This window comes from Aythya ferina (genome assembly GCF_964211825.1).
Source record: "Aythya ferina genome assembly, chromosome: 1".
Lineage (NCBI taxonomy): Eukaryota > Metazoa > Chordata > Aves > Anseriformes > Anatidae > Aythya > Aythya ferina.
Genome location: NC_140296.1, coordinates 12351224 through 12367988, shown reverse-complemented (window position 1 = coordinate 12367988; position 16765 = coordinate 12351224). Strand labels below are relative to the sequence as shown.

The 16765-nt window shown below is 39.3% G+C and overlaps 1 protein-coding gene and 1 long non-coding RNA gene across 4 annotated transcripts; one reads left to right on the top strand and one right to left on the bottom strand.

Moving 5' to 3' along the window:
- The first annotated feature begins 200 nt into the window (after nucleotides 1-200).
- Nucleotides 201-13551, top strand: CCDC82 (coiled-coil domain containing 82). Of its 3 annotated transcripts, none has more exons than XM_084504145.1 (8): nucleotides 201-298; nucleotides 811-1345; nucleotides 2013-2232; nucleotides 3327-3419; nucleotides 5305-5429; nucleotides 6323-6493; nucleotides 12536-12721; nucleotides 13286-13551. In XM_084504145.1, exons 2-8 carry the CDS (start codon nucleotides 818-820, stop codon nucleotides 13349-13351), a joined length of 1389 nt encoding a protein of 462 aa, XP_084360271.1. In that variant the 5' UTR covers nucleotides 201-298; nucleotides 811-817; the 3' UTR covers nucleotides 13352-13551. The 3 variants fall into 3 exon arrangements, with proteins under 3 accessions (XP_084360271.1, XP_084360270.1, XP_084360272.1); XM_084504144.1 differs by having other exon boundaries at nucleotides 202-298; nucleotides 811-1363; XM_084504146.1 differs by lacking the exon at nucleotides 13286-13551 and adding an exon at nucleotides 12837-12970 and having other exon boundaries at nucleotides 202-298; nucleotides 811-1363; nucleotides 12536-12741.
- On the bottom strand, nucleotides 12433-16324 carry LOC311427131. Its single transcript, XR_014687217.1, has 2 exons — nucleotides 15915-16324; nucleotides 12433-12980 (listed from the first exon to the last, which is right to left on the bottom strand). It is a non-coding gene; the product is annotated as an uncharacterized lncRNA (long non-coding RNA).
- Between the last annotated feature and the right edge of the window lie 441 nt (nucleotides 16325-16765).

The following is a 16765-nucleotide window of genomic DNA, read 5'->3' as shown; positions in this document are numbered from 1 at the left end:
CCGGCGCTAACCCCGCCTGCTAGGCAGGGACCTGAGGGCCGGGAGGACGGCGGAGCCCGGCCCTGCCCTGCGGCGGGGGCAGGACTCGAACCCGCGACTTCCGCCTCTCCAACCTGCGAACCCTGGGCAAACCACGTGACAGCCCCGCCTCCCCAATGACCTGCCAGCACTTCCGTAAACATCCCGGGGGCTGAGTGACAGGCCGCGGCAGCCAATCGGGGTGCGCGGAGCGCGGGGTGGGGGCGGTAACCTCCCTTCGGCCGCTCGCGCGCGCGCTGAGGCGCGGGAACCGCTCCCGGTAACGAACGGCGGGGCCGGGCCGCGACAGAGCGCGACATGCCGCGATATAACGCGATATGGCGCGACAGGGCGCGACAAGAACCATCGGCCTGTGCCGTGGCGGCGGGGGGAGAGGGATGGGCCCCGTTGGGCCCGACCCGGCTCACGTCGGGGCGCCCCAGCCCCACAGGGAGTGGGGGGCAGGGCCCGGTGGGGACACCGGGGGAGGCCTGAGGTGGCAGGTCCGAGCACTCTGCCTCGGCCGGTGTGGGAGGGGGGGGTATACTTAAAGGTTTTTTCCATTTATTCGGGCTGGGTGGGGGTATTTCTGCTCCTGTGTGTGTTTTGAGGAAGGTGTGTGCTCCTCAGAAGTCCTGAGTTTGGTGCGGTGATGTTTTCTGCGTGTCTCACTAATGGTCTCGTTAAATATCCTAATTTTACATGGTGAAATGTGCCAGCTATCCTTCATCTTTTGGGATAACGTACTAGGTGCGTCGTCTCACCGGTGTGTATCGTGGTGTGTTGTCACAGCTTCCCGATGGAGGCCGGAGCAGGTGTCAGGAGGTACGAAACAAGAAACAAGACGGCCGGGACGGAGCTGTCAGCCAAATCCCGCGTGGACTGGAGGCGCACCAAGAGGGAGCGCCTGCTGTTTGACAGCGATGACGAATCCTCGCTTACCTCCGAGGAGGAAGAGTCCACAGAATCCACCGTGTCAGAGGATGGAGTGGGTGAAAAAGATGAAACTGTTCTGAAGAATGGCTTTTCGGATCAGGAAGAGAAAATCCACAGCGGGGAAATAACAGATGATGAATGCGTTGTGCCTGGGAAGCGTAAGAGGTTGAACAGCTCGGTGCTGCACGACAGTGATGAAAGCGAGGACAGTGATATCCTTGTTAGGAAAGTTTTTGCCAAACGCCACTGTATAATTAATGAAGATGAGAGTTCCCAAGAACAGCAGCCTGATAAAACCTGCCCTACGGAAAATGTTTCTACTAACAGGAAACAGAAACTGGTGGCAAAATTGAATGCTCTTGCAAGACAAAGAGCATCTCGGACATCCTCTGCGAGTGAAAATTGGGAGGTCTGAATTTTATCTTTGAGCTTCATTTCCACCACTAAATGTAGGGGAAGATGGCAATTAATAGATACTAATCAGTAGGATTTTTTAATTTTGTTTTGTTTTTTATTCATGACAAATCAGTAATCCTATCACATTTCAACAGTTGTCACATGTTAACTAAATAACAGTATTGACTGCTGAAAACCTTTAGATCTAATTTAATTTTTGTCACTGGGGATTTAAGAATTCCCTTTCATTTGCTTTTTCAGGCATTCTGATGACTGAGCAGTGTAGAATGCACGTATCACTCTTCTCTATGTTGTCAGAAGGGGAAAAATATTTTTAATATTCCTTTTTCCTTAGAGAAGAGACATGAGAAGACTATCAGATTGCTCTTATCAGGAAACAAAGTACCTGTTAAAGCACCTTAGAAATCTCATGTTAACTTAATTCCTATTCAGTCTGTTTGACTGAAGAGAGGTACATGGAGATTGCTGATTTAAAGCAGAAAGTAATCGTCATGTAGTACAGAATGATAAATTTTTTGAAATGTATTATTTTTTGTCAACAGTTATGGTCATTAGAAGGTCCCGTAGATGTAGTATTTTGTTAGTGCAGATACTAAAAATTCTTGATTTGCTTTTGAAATATATTTTTTAAATTTAATTAGGATACCAGTAGTGAAACAGAAATAGAAGAGGAACCATTCTGTAACCTCACACCAAAAGAAGAAAGCAAAACTGACAGTGACAGCCTGAAAGACTTTATAGTTGATGATGAGGAAGAAGAAGGTGGTGATGACGACACAGAGCAAGTAAAGACTGAAAAAAAGCAACAAGAAGAAATAAATACATCAAATAGCGAATTGCTGGCATACTACATCCCACAGTGTAAGATCAAAATTAGTTACAATTCTATATTTATAACTTGTTTTTAGTGCTGCAATAGATATTTATGGGCTCTAAATACAAAATAATACTGTGTAATAGAATATGATAGTTCAAAAGCAGAAATTCCTGAACAGCTTTCATTTGTGAAAGTGCTTGTGGTTTCCACAGTAATCTTTTACAGTCCTTCGGTACCTTATTAAAGGGAGGGTATAATTTGGAGAGAAGGACAAGAAGCTCTGTTGCCCAGATTTATTTTTTTTTGTCAGTCTGCTTTAGAATGAGGCTACCTATGAGCAGATAGGTTAACAGATAGGTTAATTTTGGATCAATTTTGTCTTGGAGAATGACATAAGAGTCTTGCTTGTGGGTTGTTTTTAGTTTGTTTTGTTTGTAATGTATTTTTATTTATGGCAGCGAGACTTGGAAGCGCTGATCTGTAGGGCTTTCTGAATCCATAGGTCAGTTTTAGACAAGCTGCACAGAGTCTGCACAGAGCTGCACAGAGCTGCACTTGTCATGTTGGTCACGTTCCCTTTATGAAAACTGGTATCTGGATGGAGGAGAAACTTGAACCAGAAGTTTCATGCTAGTTTTCTTCTTGCATACTTTGTTGTTAGGAGGAGGTGTGTGCTGACAGGGTAGTCAGTGCTAGTGTAGATGGTTATACACGTTTGTGGTATGTGTTCCCCAGTAAAGATGTGAGCAGAATTAGGTTTATTTGAAAGAAAGTTAGGAAAATAAAAATCATAAGCCTGACCTTCTGTTGTTTGCATTGCTTCCTGCCATTCATAGAACAATTTATTTTCTTTAGTTTGTGTTTATAGCTCCTATATTGGGCTCCTGATGAAAGGACGTGTGTGACTTTAGGACATGCTAAAATTCATTAAGATTATTGGGATGAGAAGCAACATTTAAATGCAAGATCTTAAATAAGGGGTTTTGATGCAGGACATTTAACATTATATTTAAATTCATATTTAAATGACTTTAAAATTCTAAATTTACAATAATGGAGAAAAAAAAAACTTATTATGTGACAGTCATGTTTGCTTATACTTTTTTTTTTTTTTTTAATTCTGCTTATTTCTTTCCAGTATCTCGCTGTAGTCCTTATGTACACTTCAAAAGAATAGTAAAGGCCTTTCTCATAAATGCAATTGATGACACTTTCCTGAACTCATTGTATGGTAAGTAAATTGCGTTTAAAATTTAATAGTGCATGCAAAAACAAACAAAGGCATTTACTCTTGGAAAAGATGGTCTCCCAGTTAGAGTATAAGTTTGTGAGTTGAAATCCCTGAGATCTGTTTCTAGTTTTTCTGCTTTGTAACTTTAGAAAGTTGATCTATCTGAAATGAGTAGGGTAATCTTGGAAAAGTGTGTGGACTTAATTCTTTCAAGCCCATAAGGCATTCTGAGGTGTAAGGAAGTATTTCTGTGTTGCTGATCAGTAGTACTAGTTCCAGCATGAAAGCAAAATTAATTTCAAATTAGTGGAAAGATTGCAAGGTCATGTGATTTTTCAAAATGTCATGTTTTATAGTCTTTTCTGAGAAATTTGGTAGATAAAAAATATTTTTAGTTATGGCGATTATTCTGTGTCCTAATCTTTAATATTTGATCTTTGAGATGAAACAAATTTCAACTGCAGCCGGTACTTCCTGGCTTGTTTTTGCTGAGGAAGTGGCTTTTGGGATTTGGCCTGGTGAGTCTTAATGGCAACTCTTGGTGTCACCAGGAGATCAGGGTGAATGGAGGAACTAAAATACACCACAAGCTTTAGAGTAAAGGTTGTGTATTCTTGCAACTAAAAACATCTTTCAGCTACCACCGCTGGTTCTTTCAGGTATTGTTCTGTTTTACCAAGTGCAACAAGCTTATGAAGAGTGAAAAGTAAATCTTGCCAGATTTATGCTATGTGACATTCCTTCTGTTTCATAGTGTATCTGCTGTAGAAAATTATTAACTCCCTGCCGAGGTGCTAGTAGTATATCAGCTATAAAGGCAGGTTAAAGGATGTATTCAGAAGAATATTATATACCATGAGCAACATACAACATCACCTAGCATTACAATATATTTTCAAAACACAGAATGGATTTTTCTGAGTTAACACAAAATAACTAGTTTGAATTAAGAGCCTAATACTAATAACTAGTTTGAATTAAGTTTGAATTAGTTTAGTGGTAGACGTGCTTTTTATTATGAAAAAGATTTTAAAGTCTAGCACAACCTCTTTAAAGGTTTCAGTATAACTGATTTATGGTAATTATTGTAGCTATAATGATAATGACAATTAACTGTTCTTATAGAAAAGGCTAGATAGCCTTTGATAACAGCACCACTAAAAGATTAGGAAAGGTAACTGCACAAAGTAATGTTTTTCTGTACGTGCTGAAGCCTGAGACAGTAAGAATTGGCCTGCACCAGTGAAACTCCCGGCTAATTCCTGGAATCTAGCACATATCTGGGAGATAATCATGGAATACTCATGTTTTACTCATCTTACTGGTTTATTTCTTTTGCTTGAGTAAATATTTGGAAATATTTATGCTGCTTAACTCGAGGCATGTGACTGGGCTGCTGAAGGCTAAAGGTCAATTTGTATGTGTTGCTTGGAAGTGATGAAGGAGAAGAGAGCTGTCAAAATTTCTGCTGGGAAGCTACTCGGCAGTTTGTTTTCGTGGATTACAACCTTCTCTTGTACATTATGAACACCTCACATAAGCTGGGCAAAAAGCAAGACGGTTTTTTTTCCTTTTCAATTCTTTTAAATGGCATTGAGTGAATACTTCTACCTTTGGGGTGACAGCTTTCCACTTTAACCTGGCTTGTAGAGTTTATTTGTGTACCTCCTGTGATACACACCTGTAAAATAATTAAATGTATTAGTTTATCAAAAATGCATGTATGACTTATCTGGATAACGGTACTAAATGTACTCAGTAGTAATTTATTACAATTATTCATGGTTCTTAGTATGCAGAAGCATAATGTCCTTGAAAATTTTATTTGAGGAAACTTGTACAACATATGATGGTCAGCAAATCAGTAATGACTCTTGCTGAACAGATGGAACAAGGCAAAAGAAGTATGCACAAGATATGTTGCTCTCCCTTCATTATTTGGATGACCGTTTTGTTCAGCCTCGTCTTGACAACTTAATCTCCAGAAGTCGTTGGAAAGATCGGTACAAGGTACGTAGCTTCTACTTTAAATGGTGAAGTGCTCTCCAAATCATATACTTACTGACAGATTTTTTCAGTAGTATTTTTCAATAAAGGCACAATACTCACTGTATATTTATATATATATATTTCAAGAGACTCATTGCTCTTTACCATATGTAACTTGTTTTGATACTTGCAAATATCAGAAATATTTGTGTGTTTATGAATACACAATAAACATTCAGATAAGCATTCAGATTTTGTTCTCTGTGACCTGAACGCTTCTCCAGCTGACTTTAGCAGATGCTATTTAGAGTATTTTTTGTCATTTGTTCAATGTTATAACAAAATGTTATCCCCCTCCCACAAAAAGAGAAACCAGTATGTTCATAATGAATCTTCTGCTACTTCAAAAATATGAAGCCAAGATACAGTAGCCTAGTCAAAATCATTGTATATGAAGTACTGGAATACTGTTAATGTTCTAGCTGTGGTGACCTAGTAATCACTGTAGTAATGGAGTATGAGCTGTGGTGGGATACAGTGTATTTATTTGAGGTAGACCCACTGATACAGTTGCCCTGACCACCGCCCCAGAAAAAATAACAACAGAGGGAGAGACGAAAGAAAAATAACTGCCTGGATGCAGGAGTCACTCTTTAGACCTAAATGAAATAAATGAAATAAAATTAAATAAAATGAAATAAATGAAATAAAACTGGGTGAAGTGTTAGAAAGTGATCGAGAGGGTACATGTTTGCAACTGAATGCTAAAAAACTTCACACTTGAATCTTCTTGGTTTTCTCTACTGCTAATTTTGTGTGAATAGAGGGTACTCTATTATTTACCCCTAGTAGGGGTATACAGTCTATTCAAGTTTACGGAGATTCTTTAATGTTATCTGAAAAATGTTTTTCAGGAGCGTGTGGATTGTTACCCAAATGTTCGCATCATCTTGAAAAATCCAACAAATAAGTTCTGTCATGCCTGTGGATTGAATCGGTATTGTAAGTTTAATGTGCTACTATCTGGAAAGCTTTATGATAGCAGAACCTTGGAAGCAGATGAATTCATGTCAGATGACAAACAGGTAACTCCAAACAAGCACCTTATATAATTATTTTTAAGCTTTGTCTAGTGTTACGGAAAATCATACAACAAATAGAAATCCAGTCAGCACCTGTAACGTCTATAATGCCAGACGCAAGCGTTAAGCTGCTGTACTTCGCATCTGAACTCCTGTTTGTTTTTAAAATGTGATGACCATTTTGCAGTTTTGAGGAGTGTAGCCTCAGGTCTAGGTAGGAGTCATGAAGGCAGTTCCTGTGAAAATGAGGAGAAATAGATGGTTCCCTCCATACCCCTGGCCCTTTCAAACATCTTGGGAAAGAGGTCTTGAAAAGTATCTTCAAAAAAAAAACTTTTATCAATAAAATAAATCTTTTTTTTTTTTTTTTCTATGACCTTTGTTTTTGCCTGCATCTCAGTCATTGGTGTGCTGTTTCCTCCCCAGCTTTACTGCTTACTATTAGTGCCTGTTACAGCACTGCATGAAGTACTACTAAGTATATCCAATTGTGAGCTGAACATCAGGATAAGAAAGATAAAGTGTTCCAGGACATGTGATAGGTTTCATTGAAAACTATTGCCTTCAACCCAAAATTAAGATTTGCTTCAGTGTTTCTTCTGTTTCAAATCTCTGCAGTCTGAGTCATACCCAGGGCAGGAAGGAAATGCTCTAGGTACAGGGTGTCCTCTGCATGCTTGTCTTTTGTGGTGCATGTGGAGGTTGTCAGAAATTGTGTGTCAACCAGGCTGAGAGCACACACGGAGACTCACATACTAACTGAAGTACTAATACAAGCACTTATCAATTATTTCTAAAGTAGTGTTGTGTTTTGTTTTGGCAAAGGATGTTCAATAGAAGGTTGAAAATCCTAAGCATATTATAAAGAAGGGAGAAACAGCTCTAGTGGAAAAAAAAAAAAAAAAATGACACGATTGAGTGTTGCACTGAACATGTCTGGCATTCCTGGTTTTTACCAAGAACATGAGAAATGCTGGGACTTATTTTTTTTGTTTTAATCTTGAATAGATCCTATCTCCTCGTGCCAGGAGCCTGAGGCTTTAAATCAGGAGTGACATTTGCCTCAGAGTTACATCTGTTCTAAATATCAGAATGCCTTTTCACTGAAATTAGATCACTTGAAAGCCCTTTACCTTTTTGTGTGCCTATAATGCCCTTAAGACCTTCCCAGCAAGAGTCATGCATTGATTAGCTTTCAGAAACATTATAGAAGTAACTGTATGTGTAATGGACGATCATCTCTGTGGAATGACTACTTTCTCCTTTGTTGCCAGTAAGGTTTGTTCTGCCTTGGGTCGCTAGGTTTGCTAATTCTGTGCCGACTGCTGCAGCATTTGGAGTGTCCGTGTGCTCTTGTTTGCTGTAGGTCAGAACACTGAGTGAAATAGTGCCACTGTCATTCGGACAGTCCAAGTGCAGCCCAGTCAAGATTTACTGCTTCATTCTTCAGATGTTTTCACATCTGCTATTTCCCATGTAGCTATTCACCCAGGACAAAGTATCTCGAGATCTCAGTTGAATTGACACTTGAAATTCTTTATCTCCTTTCAAGAAGACTTGTTCCCAACGACTTTGGTACATTCTAGTAGAACCTTTTTTTTTCATTCCTGCATTATTGGAACAATTTGTCCAAACTAGAAACCATTTCCACTTAGGTAATCTTGCATCTTTTTCTCACCCAGCTGTCTTTACTAGGGCATATTGGATTAAATTGTAATTTTTGAATGAAACATGTCTTTCGTGTTGTTACATACACATTGTTGCACTAGGCAGCCATTCTAGATGACTTGAGCAGTCAACTTTGTTGTATCTCACAGCTGAGACTTTGGAAGAGCTTGAATCTGAAGAACCTGGGTGTTCCCAGTATTTAGCATAAAATTTACAGCTAGCATTAATTGTTATGATTATGTATGCATGTGGCCTTCCTAAGTAATGTAATTGATGACCTCTTATGATGAACTCAATACGTGATTTGTCAAGGATAAAATATTGTTGTGTTTGCATACCAAGCTGTTATCCAGCTTCTGCCTTTCTCCTTACATCTTTCTTTCAGGAGATGTATTTCAGGAGAAGCTATATTCCTTTTCTTTGTGCATGTAAAAGAGTTTCTGAATACAGATGAAGTTCTTCACAGTGCTTGCTGAAAAAAAGTGTCAGCACAAGATGTATTTACAACATGTTTTGAAAAGGGATATAATAGGATTTCTTACAGAAAAATAAAGCAAAGCCCTCAACAAACTGGAAGCTTACCTTACTGAAGCTCAAGCCTAGATAGTTTGCATCTCTGTAAATATTCTAATGGAGACATTTGAGGGACATGGGTGTGATTATCATTATGTCATCATGATAATGTGATGCAGAATCTAGGTAACTGACAGGTGTGGATTTTTTTTTTTGGTTAAACAGATTACAGAACCTGCTGAACAGTAGCTGTTAATACTGTTTTGATAAGTGTGAGTGTGTATGATAATTAAGAGAGCTTGGCTTTTCCCCTGATTTGTTGAAGGAAAATACCAAGTACTTAGGATGTGGGGAAGCAGTCATACTAGCACGGCTGCTGCAGACCATCGTACAGTCGTTACTCTACATTTAGAGACCTATATGTCAGGAAAATCACTAACTTAAAATCAGTTTTGCATGGGAAATATGTGCCTTACCTATGCAGAAATAAGTGAACTAGCACAAGAATTTAATCTTTACTCAACTTCCACTTTAACTGTGGAAATAACAGTAGCAACCCCCTCAATGCTGGCCAAATGTTGTCCTACATTGGCTGTTTTTCACTGTGGAAAGCACTTGAAATACCCTACTGAATATTAAACTAACTTGCTGGTTCATTTTTATCCTCTTCAGCTTAACAATACAAGACGGGGGTTTTCTTTATGCTGTGTAGCCCAGCATCTGGTGAGATGGTTGCTACGTGCATGCTCAGTGGAGCTCAGGGGCTGCAGAACAGACCCGGGAGAGCGAGTGATTGAGCACTTTCCAGTAATTTTTACTAATGGCTTGCTAATGCAACATTCCTATTCCTACGGTGACCTTTAATTGAGGCTGTTAAACGTACTGTTCTCAAGTTGTCTTTGAAGTTCTTCTGGCAGTGCATTGATCAACTTGTCCTGCCAACTGAAGGAAAAGAAAGAACAAAAAGGGCACACAGAGCTACATAAAACTGGCACTGCAAGGAAAATAATTGACTGAAAGGAGGCAGATCAGCACTGGCAGATCAAATTGACTGGAAATACATATTTGGACTATTTCTAAAGTTTTATTTGAAAATACTCAAGAAAAGTGAATGTGTAGAGAACAAAAACAGACCTCCAACCCTCCTCTTCTGCATAAAACTTTCCTTTTCTCTCATCTCTGAAGTATTCTGCTTTGCCAATAGGCCTGAAGAGAAACAGCTGTTCCAGTTTTGCTTAGGCTTGCAGTGATCGTTGTGAGGAGCTGCCAATTCCCAGCCCTCCATGGTCAGGGAGAATCGAACAGTTTGGAGTTGTTGGTGTCCCCTACACTTCTCTGCTCCTGCGTCACCTGGATTATAAACTGTTTTCTGCTTTCGGTCTTGGCGTTGTATTTCCATTTTTATCGGTGCTTAGAGGACATGAATTCAGTCACTACGTGTTAGGCTGTTGTCAGGCTATGCTCCTGCATTCCATACAAAGTGATTTAACACCACTTTGGCTGATATGGCCAGCTTGAGCAGATAAGTTAAGCATTAGGATAGAGTCAGTGAGAACTGTGAGTGGAGAAAATTAGAATGTGTACAGTGCTGAGATTCTTTCCAAAGCTGCATTCTGAAATAACCTTGTATTTTTAGACGATCTTCCTTGCTTTAAAAACACAATGCGTAATGACATTATGTGATATTTAACTATTTTCCTCTGGCACCTCTCCAGTCTGGGAATTCTTTACACCACACACATAAATAAACTATGAAGCTCTTTGCCACAAGGCACTTTGGAGGCAAAAACTGTAATTGGGTCCCAGAAGGGATTAGACAGGTTCTTGGGGAAGCTCCTTCCATGCTATGGAATGTGATAGCTGAGATGATACAGAATGTCTTAACTGTTGACTGCTACAAGTTGTATGATAACACCATAAACATTATGGTGTACGTCCCGTATATTATACTAACTTCCTAAACATTTCCTGGTAGCTGTTGTAACGGGAAGAACTGGGCCAGGCAGAGTTTTGATCTGATGCAGAATGATATCTGATCAAACCATGTTCCAGATGCCACACTTCATTGCTTGGAATGCTTAAAAAGCTGTGAAACACTCAGTGAAACACCACATCGCATTTTTGATTGTCTCAGTGTTTGAAATGGTACTTCTGGAAGTTTGAATCATTCAAGGCTTTGCCTTGATTAGTAGGTCTTGCACTTTAGAAACAACTGTAGCACCCAACATAAGCCTTAGTTTTTCAGTTTTGGGTGTGAGTAGGAAGTGGAGCTGCATATAGGTACGTGAACACACATGATCATTAGACAATTGCACTATAATAATAACATTTTTTATCTCAAGCTGGTTACATCTTCAGTTCATAGGCATCTATGTAGATCAGATCAAAAGCCCTTTCAAGTGAGAGTGCCTCCATTGACTTCGGTGATCAGTTTATATCACCTGGGCTGTTGGTTAATATATTTAAAAACTGAAGTGTATTTATGTATATAATAATAAATATAATTTTTTGTTTATATGTATAAACATGATAAGAACTAAATATGCTTTTCTATCACTGTCACTGTCAGCAGATGCTGCTAGAGCTAGGTTGTACAAGTGGGACAGATGTTTTGGGAGACTGCTCACAGATGCAAACATTTGGTCATGCATTTAGGAAAGTTTGCTGAAAATGCAGGATATAAGCATTGATTAAAACTTAACCTTCTAATACTTTAAAAGAGCGTTCAGATTATTGCCAATGGCAGCAATGAAGAGCATCACTGTTGTGGCTCAGAAGAGATCATTTTGCAGTAAATAATGCGGTCCGTTGAAATGTGTGCGTGTAATCCAAAATAGCAATACAATCACAGCTTTTATTATTGACGCAAAGCATTTTGACCTTTAGCCATTTATCTGCTTGTTACTCTCAAAGATGTGACAAAACATCAATCCAAAACAATGCTGCCCTTGAAGGATGTTTATGGGGGTTTTGTAGTAATGCTAAATCAGTTTCTCCTGTGTGCATCAGGAGCTGAGTTTCTTCACGAATGTATTTATTTTCCTGCTTTGGAGGGTAGAAAACCTGACTCCAAAACCCAGCCAGATGTAGATATTTTTATTTAATAGTCTTTGTCTCCACGAGTTGAAATGTAATTTGTGCACCTATTACTATTGCTGGGTGTCTTGAAATGTAGGTGAACTTTGACTCCATCTTCCTATGCACACCCCTGATTTCACATACTCTTAGTGAAAGTTTGGGATTGCTGAACATTCTTATAACCAGTCTATGTGCATTGTATAAAACCTGGGGTTCTGGATCTTCCTTTTTTGAAATCTATATGCATTTATTAAGTATATATGCTAGTGCACATGTCTATTTGTATTAATATGCATATACTAAAGAAACACTGAATGTTATTCAGTCTACAAAATGCTAGAACTGTTGATTCCTGTCCCTAGAAGTATACTACATTTTAAGCAAAAGTCATCAAATAATTCCTCTTCCTCTGCTTTCACAGTATGATGATTTTCTAAAATGCCAGTGATTCTGTAACAAAGTTCCCCCAGGAGACAACAAAGATGATGGTAGTTATAACGATGGCTGTGTACAGCTTTTGCAAGAAAACAGTGCTGATAAGCTGCCATTGTTTAGGCTTGCTGACTGCCTGCTTGCTCCAAAGTTGTTCTGCCGTGGTAGTGAAAACTACGTGGTTTTACTCTGATTTTATGCATGTAGTGTCATTTTATTTATTTCATTATTTAAAAAAAAATGTTTCCAGATTGACTGATAAAATTTTATTAGGTAGGCTGACTTGGCCATTCGTTATATTGTCAAGATGATGACCGTCCTCCCTGAGAAAATAATGTGTTTACTTTGGTCTAGGTTTTGAAGGTTGGCGTAGTGTGTGCAAATCGTACAAGAGTTTACCATAATTTGAAGCACTTCAAATACAAGTTGTATGTGGATTGCAGCTCCATTACCAAGTTGGATGGTGTTGAGGATGAACCAGTTAAAGACACAGTCGAACGGCTGTTCAGTCACCTGGAAGACACAGGGTGGATTCAGGAGGTATGACCAAGTTAGCTGATGTATCCTTTTTCAAGGAGACAAAATAAAGCTGAGATAAAACGTTTCATTTAAGTGTGAAGTTCTGAATTATTGGTCTTTGATAATAAGAACTCAGTTTAACCATTCATCTGCTTCTGCCGATCGAGTCTCTCAAACGGTATGCCTGCTGCTTTCATGTACGGTTTCTATCAGCTTCTGACATTAAGCTTCTTGGCAGCTGCATGATCTCTGGGCTGAGCTGGGCAGGCTCTTGTTTCATCTGAAAGCAGCAACACAACAAACTCAAGCTGTATGTAACTCATGAAGACTGGAAACGCGTACATGAGGCACAGCAAGAATACTTTTCGCTTTACGTTGAGTACTTTGGCTGTTTCAGAAACGCTTTATGAAGTATTTTAAGGCAACTTGGAGTAGTGTTGCATTTAACAAGCTTTTGGATATCTTTGCTTCTGAGTTGTTATTGGCATGCTTGTTAATGTATTGAAGAAAAACACAAAAAGCATTCTTTGTGTAATTCAGTTATTAAACCTTGATCAAATAATACAAGTTCTATTTGATTTGCAGAGATACAATGATCTTGAAAACTACATGAATGATGCAGACGATTTCCAAGAAGAAAAAATGGATTAACTCGTCATATTGCTCTTTGAAAGACGTCTTGTAAAGAACTGAATGACCTGTTTTATCTGCGTGCACTTTATCTCTGCCTGGTCTTCAGTATTCCTTTTAGGCTGTATTATGCTTAAATCCACGTGTCTGTAAACCACCATGTAAGAATGTGCTGTATCTTCTTTTCATCTGTGTAAATAATAACCCGAAGTTTTAACAAATGGGTCTTTCTAGTCTTACTGCACAGGTCACTCTAAGTTTCCTCTTATTCTTAAGCAAAGAGATACCAAGATGTTATTTTTGTGAAATAAATCTTCTGTCTACCTATACTGAGCTGCATCACAGGGAAGGTGGGAGATGCTGAGACCTTTGCAAGTAGGGATATTTGGGAAGATGAGGCTATGTTACACAAGAACGTATGACTTGCATTGTACCTTCAGTCATTTAGAATGATAGTTACAATGAAAAGGACCCAAATGCAAGGATTTATTTCCCCTCTGAGGTATCACTGTAGACTGTTGCAAGGCAACAGAGGAACTATTCTGCAGTTCTGACTACATTTGCAGCACAATAGTCATTCCTCTCTTTAGAGACTAGGTGATGAGTCACTTTATAGGCGTCATACCGACTGAGTCTGGCTTAGCCATCTAAATGAACACTTGGGCCCACAATGCTGTCTCTGATACACAACTGAGACAACTTACTGAGATTTCAAATGTCAAATTATGTTGTACAAACATAATAGCAACAACTTGCAGTAAGTAAACAATTAAGAGAATGGATTAGTGTGGCCATGCAAGCTAAGCAAGAATTCTTCCAGCATGATCTGACAACAGAAAGTGGGAGTTACTCAGAATCATGATGCATGGCTTACTGTGGGGCACGGGGAGTAGATTTTTGAAGAGCTGGGAAGGGTTAAGTGCTATATGGTTCGTTCTGTCCCTTCACTTTGTGCTGCATATAAAATTAATTATATGTAGCCTACGAGAAGGAGCAGGGCACAGGGTTTTGAATCCAGCTAGGGACTGTTCTTATCTTTCTGTATGCACATACTTTTATTAGTCTGTTGTGGCTGAGCAGCTTGGTAAAATGGACAATACCATTAACTCTCCAGATTTTTTTAACAAGTTGCTTTCTCAGAAGTAAAACTAAAGAAGCCTGATTTTTCAGGTATTTGTCCATCAGAACTCCTCGTGCTCGATATGCCACGTTACTGGTCACATGCTGATTGGGTGAGCAACTACTGCCACATGTACCTTGTCATGGTCAGAATCTGCTGGCTTTTTTCTATAGGAACTGTAAATTTGTCATTTAGTAGTTTTTTTCCCAGCATTAATTGTAAGTAATGAAGTACTTTTATATCTTAAGGTGTTGAAACTCAGCAATGGGTTTATGTGGTGGTCAAATGAGACAAAGCTGTCAGTTTTCTATTATATCATGTAAGTAACAAGATTTACAAACTCTGATGAAAAATCCCAGTAAAGAGGATGAGACTTACCCTCAAGTAAACTTGTACTTGAAGACATTATTTTCATACCTTAACTGTCAGTTAAATATGTAAATATTCTGAGATTTTATATATCATATTTATCTCCCTGGTTACCAGAGCTGAAGTAACTTGTGCTTTCTATTCTCTTTCCTTGTCCATCCCTGTTATTCTGGGACTGTTGGTGGGAACACACCCATCAACTTAAAATTACTGAGGAATCAATCTCAAGCATATCCCTTTTAAGAAAAGCAGTGCCCCTTGAAAACCTGACTTCTTTCTGTTAACGAAATCTCTTTTGTACACTTTTGTTGGTACCTCTAAAATAATGACATTTGTTTGGTGTAATGTATTCTCATGAAAGAAAACTGTTTTGAAATTAATGGGGTTTGTACCGCTTAATGGTGTGCACTTTCATAGATGTTTCAGAATAGTTTTAAATTCTGCTGCCTTCTGAATTTTCTGAAAGCTCTAGGAAACGATTTTTATGTAAAAAAAAAAAAAAAAATGCTGTTAGAATGAACAGTCAGTTTCTCATTTTGCCACGTCTAACCTGAATACTACCTAAATAAATAAATAAATAAATAAGTTTGGGAAATTCTGGCTTTTTGAGTATTTGTAATATTTCAACCGCATCTACATTTAGATTGAAAATTGTCAATTTATTCCAGCGATGAATTTTGCTAATTCTGGGATTTTTGCATGGTTGGCTCGTTGGTCTAGGGGTATGATTCTCGCTTAGGGTGCGAGAGGTCCCGGGTTCAAATCCCGGACGAGCCCTTGTTTTTCCTCCCCAGTGCACAAACTGGGGGGTGGAATATTATTGGATGTGAGGGCAATCTGGCTGCAGTATCTGTCACCCCATTGATTTCCAGGGCTTATTCAGCTGATCTGGTAGGCTAGGGGGGTGTCCCCTTCCTCCCTCACTGCTCCCTGTGCGTCCCTCCCGACCTTCCCTGACAGAGACCCTACAGTTCATCAGTCAGAGGTATAGGGTAGCTGCACTCCCCTGCAAGAAACAAGCTCAGCCATTCTGCGGTCCCAGATCATGTTTCTCACCTCCTCTTCATTTGCATAAAAAGTCTCTGAGCTACTTACTTCTTTCTTTTTCTTGCAGGCAGTTTTTTGTTGTTTTTTTTTTTTTTCCAGTCATGCAAAAGTTCTTGGAAGAAAGTGCCTCCGCCGGCTCACCGACTTTGCCTGTGACATCACTAGCTGGACCAAGAAAATGCTACTGAGACTAAGAAAATGCCTCGAATTGACATCACTGATTTCTATGTCAGCAGGAAACTGATAACTTCAGCTGGCTTGGCAGGGGGCTGACAAAATGTTTGTGTGTGTATAACCAGGCTTCACTATTCCTCTCACCGAGATTAGAGGAAGTGATAATATTTTTGTGGCTGTTGTTTTACCTGAAGAGGTTCTACAAGGCAGAGAACGTGAAGTATCATGACATCGTGTTTACATTCATCTTCACCACAGGAAATGAAAAAATTGTTTAGAAGAGACATTTATGTGAAAATTCAGGTCAAATTTTCCAGGACAGGCTGTATGTAAATGCTAGCACTTGTACAGCGTGTAGTGCTAAGAGGGCTCACCCCCCCACCATCACCCTCCCCGCCCCCGAAGTTTTTGGGTCCAATTGCAGCAAGAATATTTGTAATAGAGAAATGCAAACGTCAGCTGATGGGGGAAGTCAAAAATCCAGCCGGTCTTTCACAGTTCCTTTTCTACTCCAGAGATTTTGAGTGGATTTAGACGGTGAGAGGATATAATGCTTGTACTGAGAGGGCATTTTTAATTGTCTTTAGTGTGAGTTTTTGAAGCAGTAGCTCTAATTAAGATAAAGTAGCTGTCTTCATGGAACAATGAAGAAAGATCAGTATGTGATTAGACTTGGAACAGGTGATTAATGATCATACTTGGAAATTACTTTAGCTCCTGTAGTG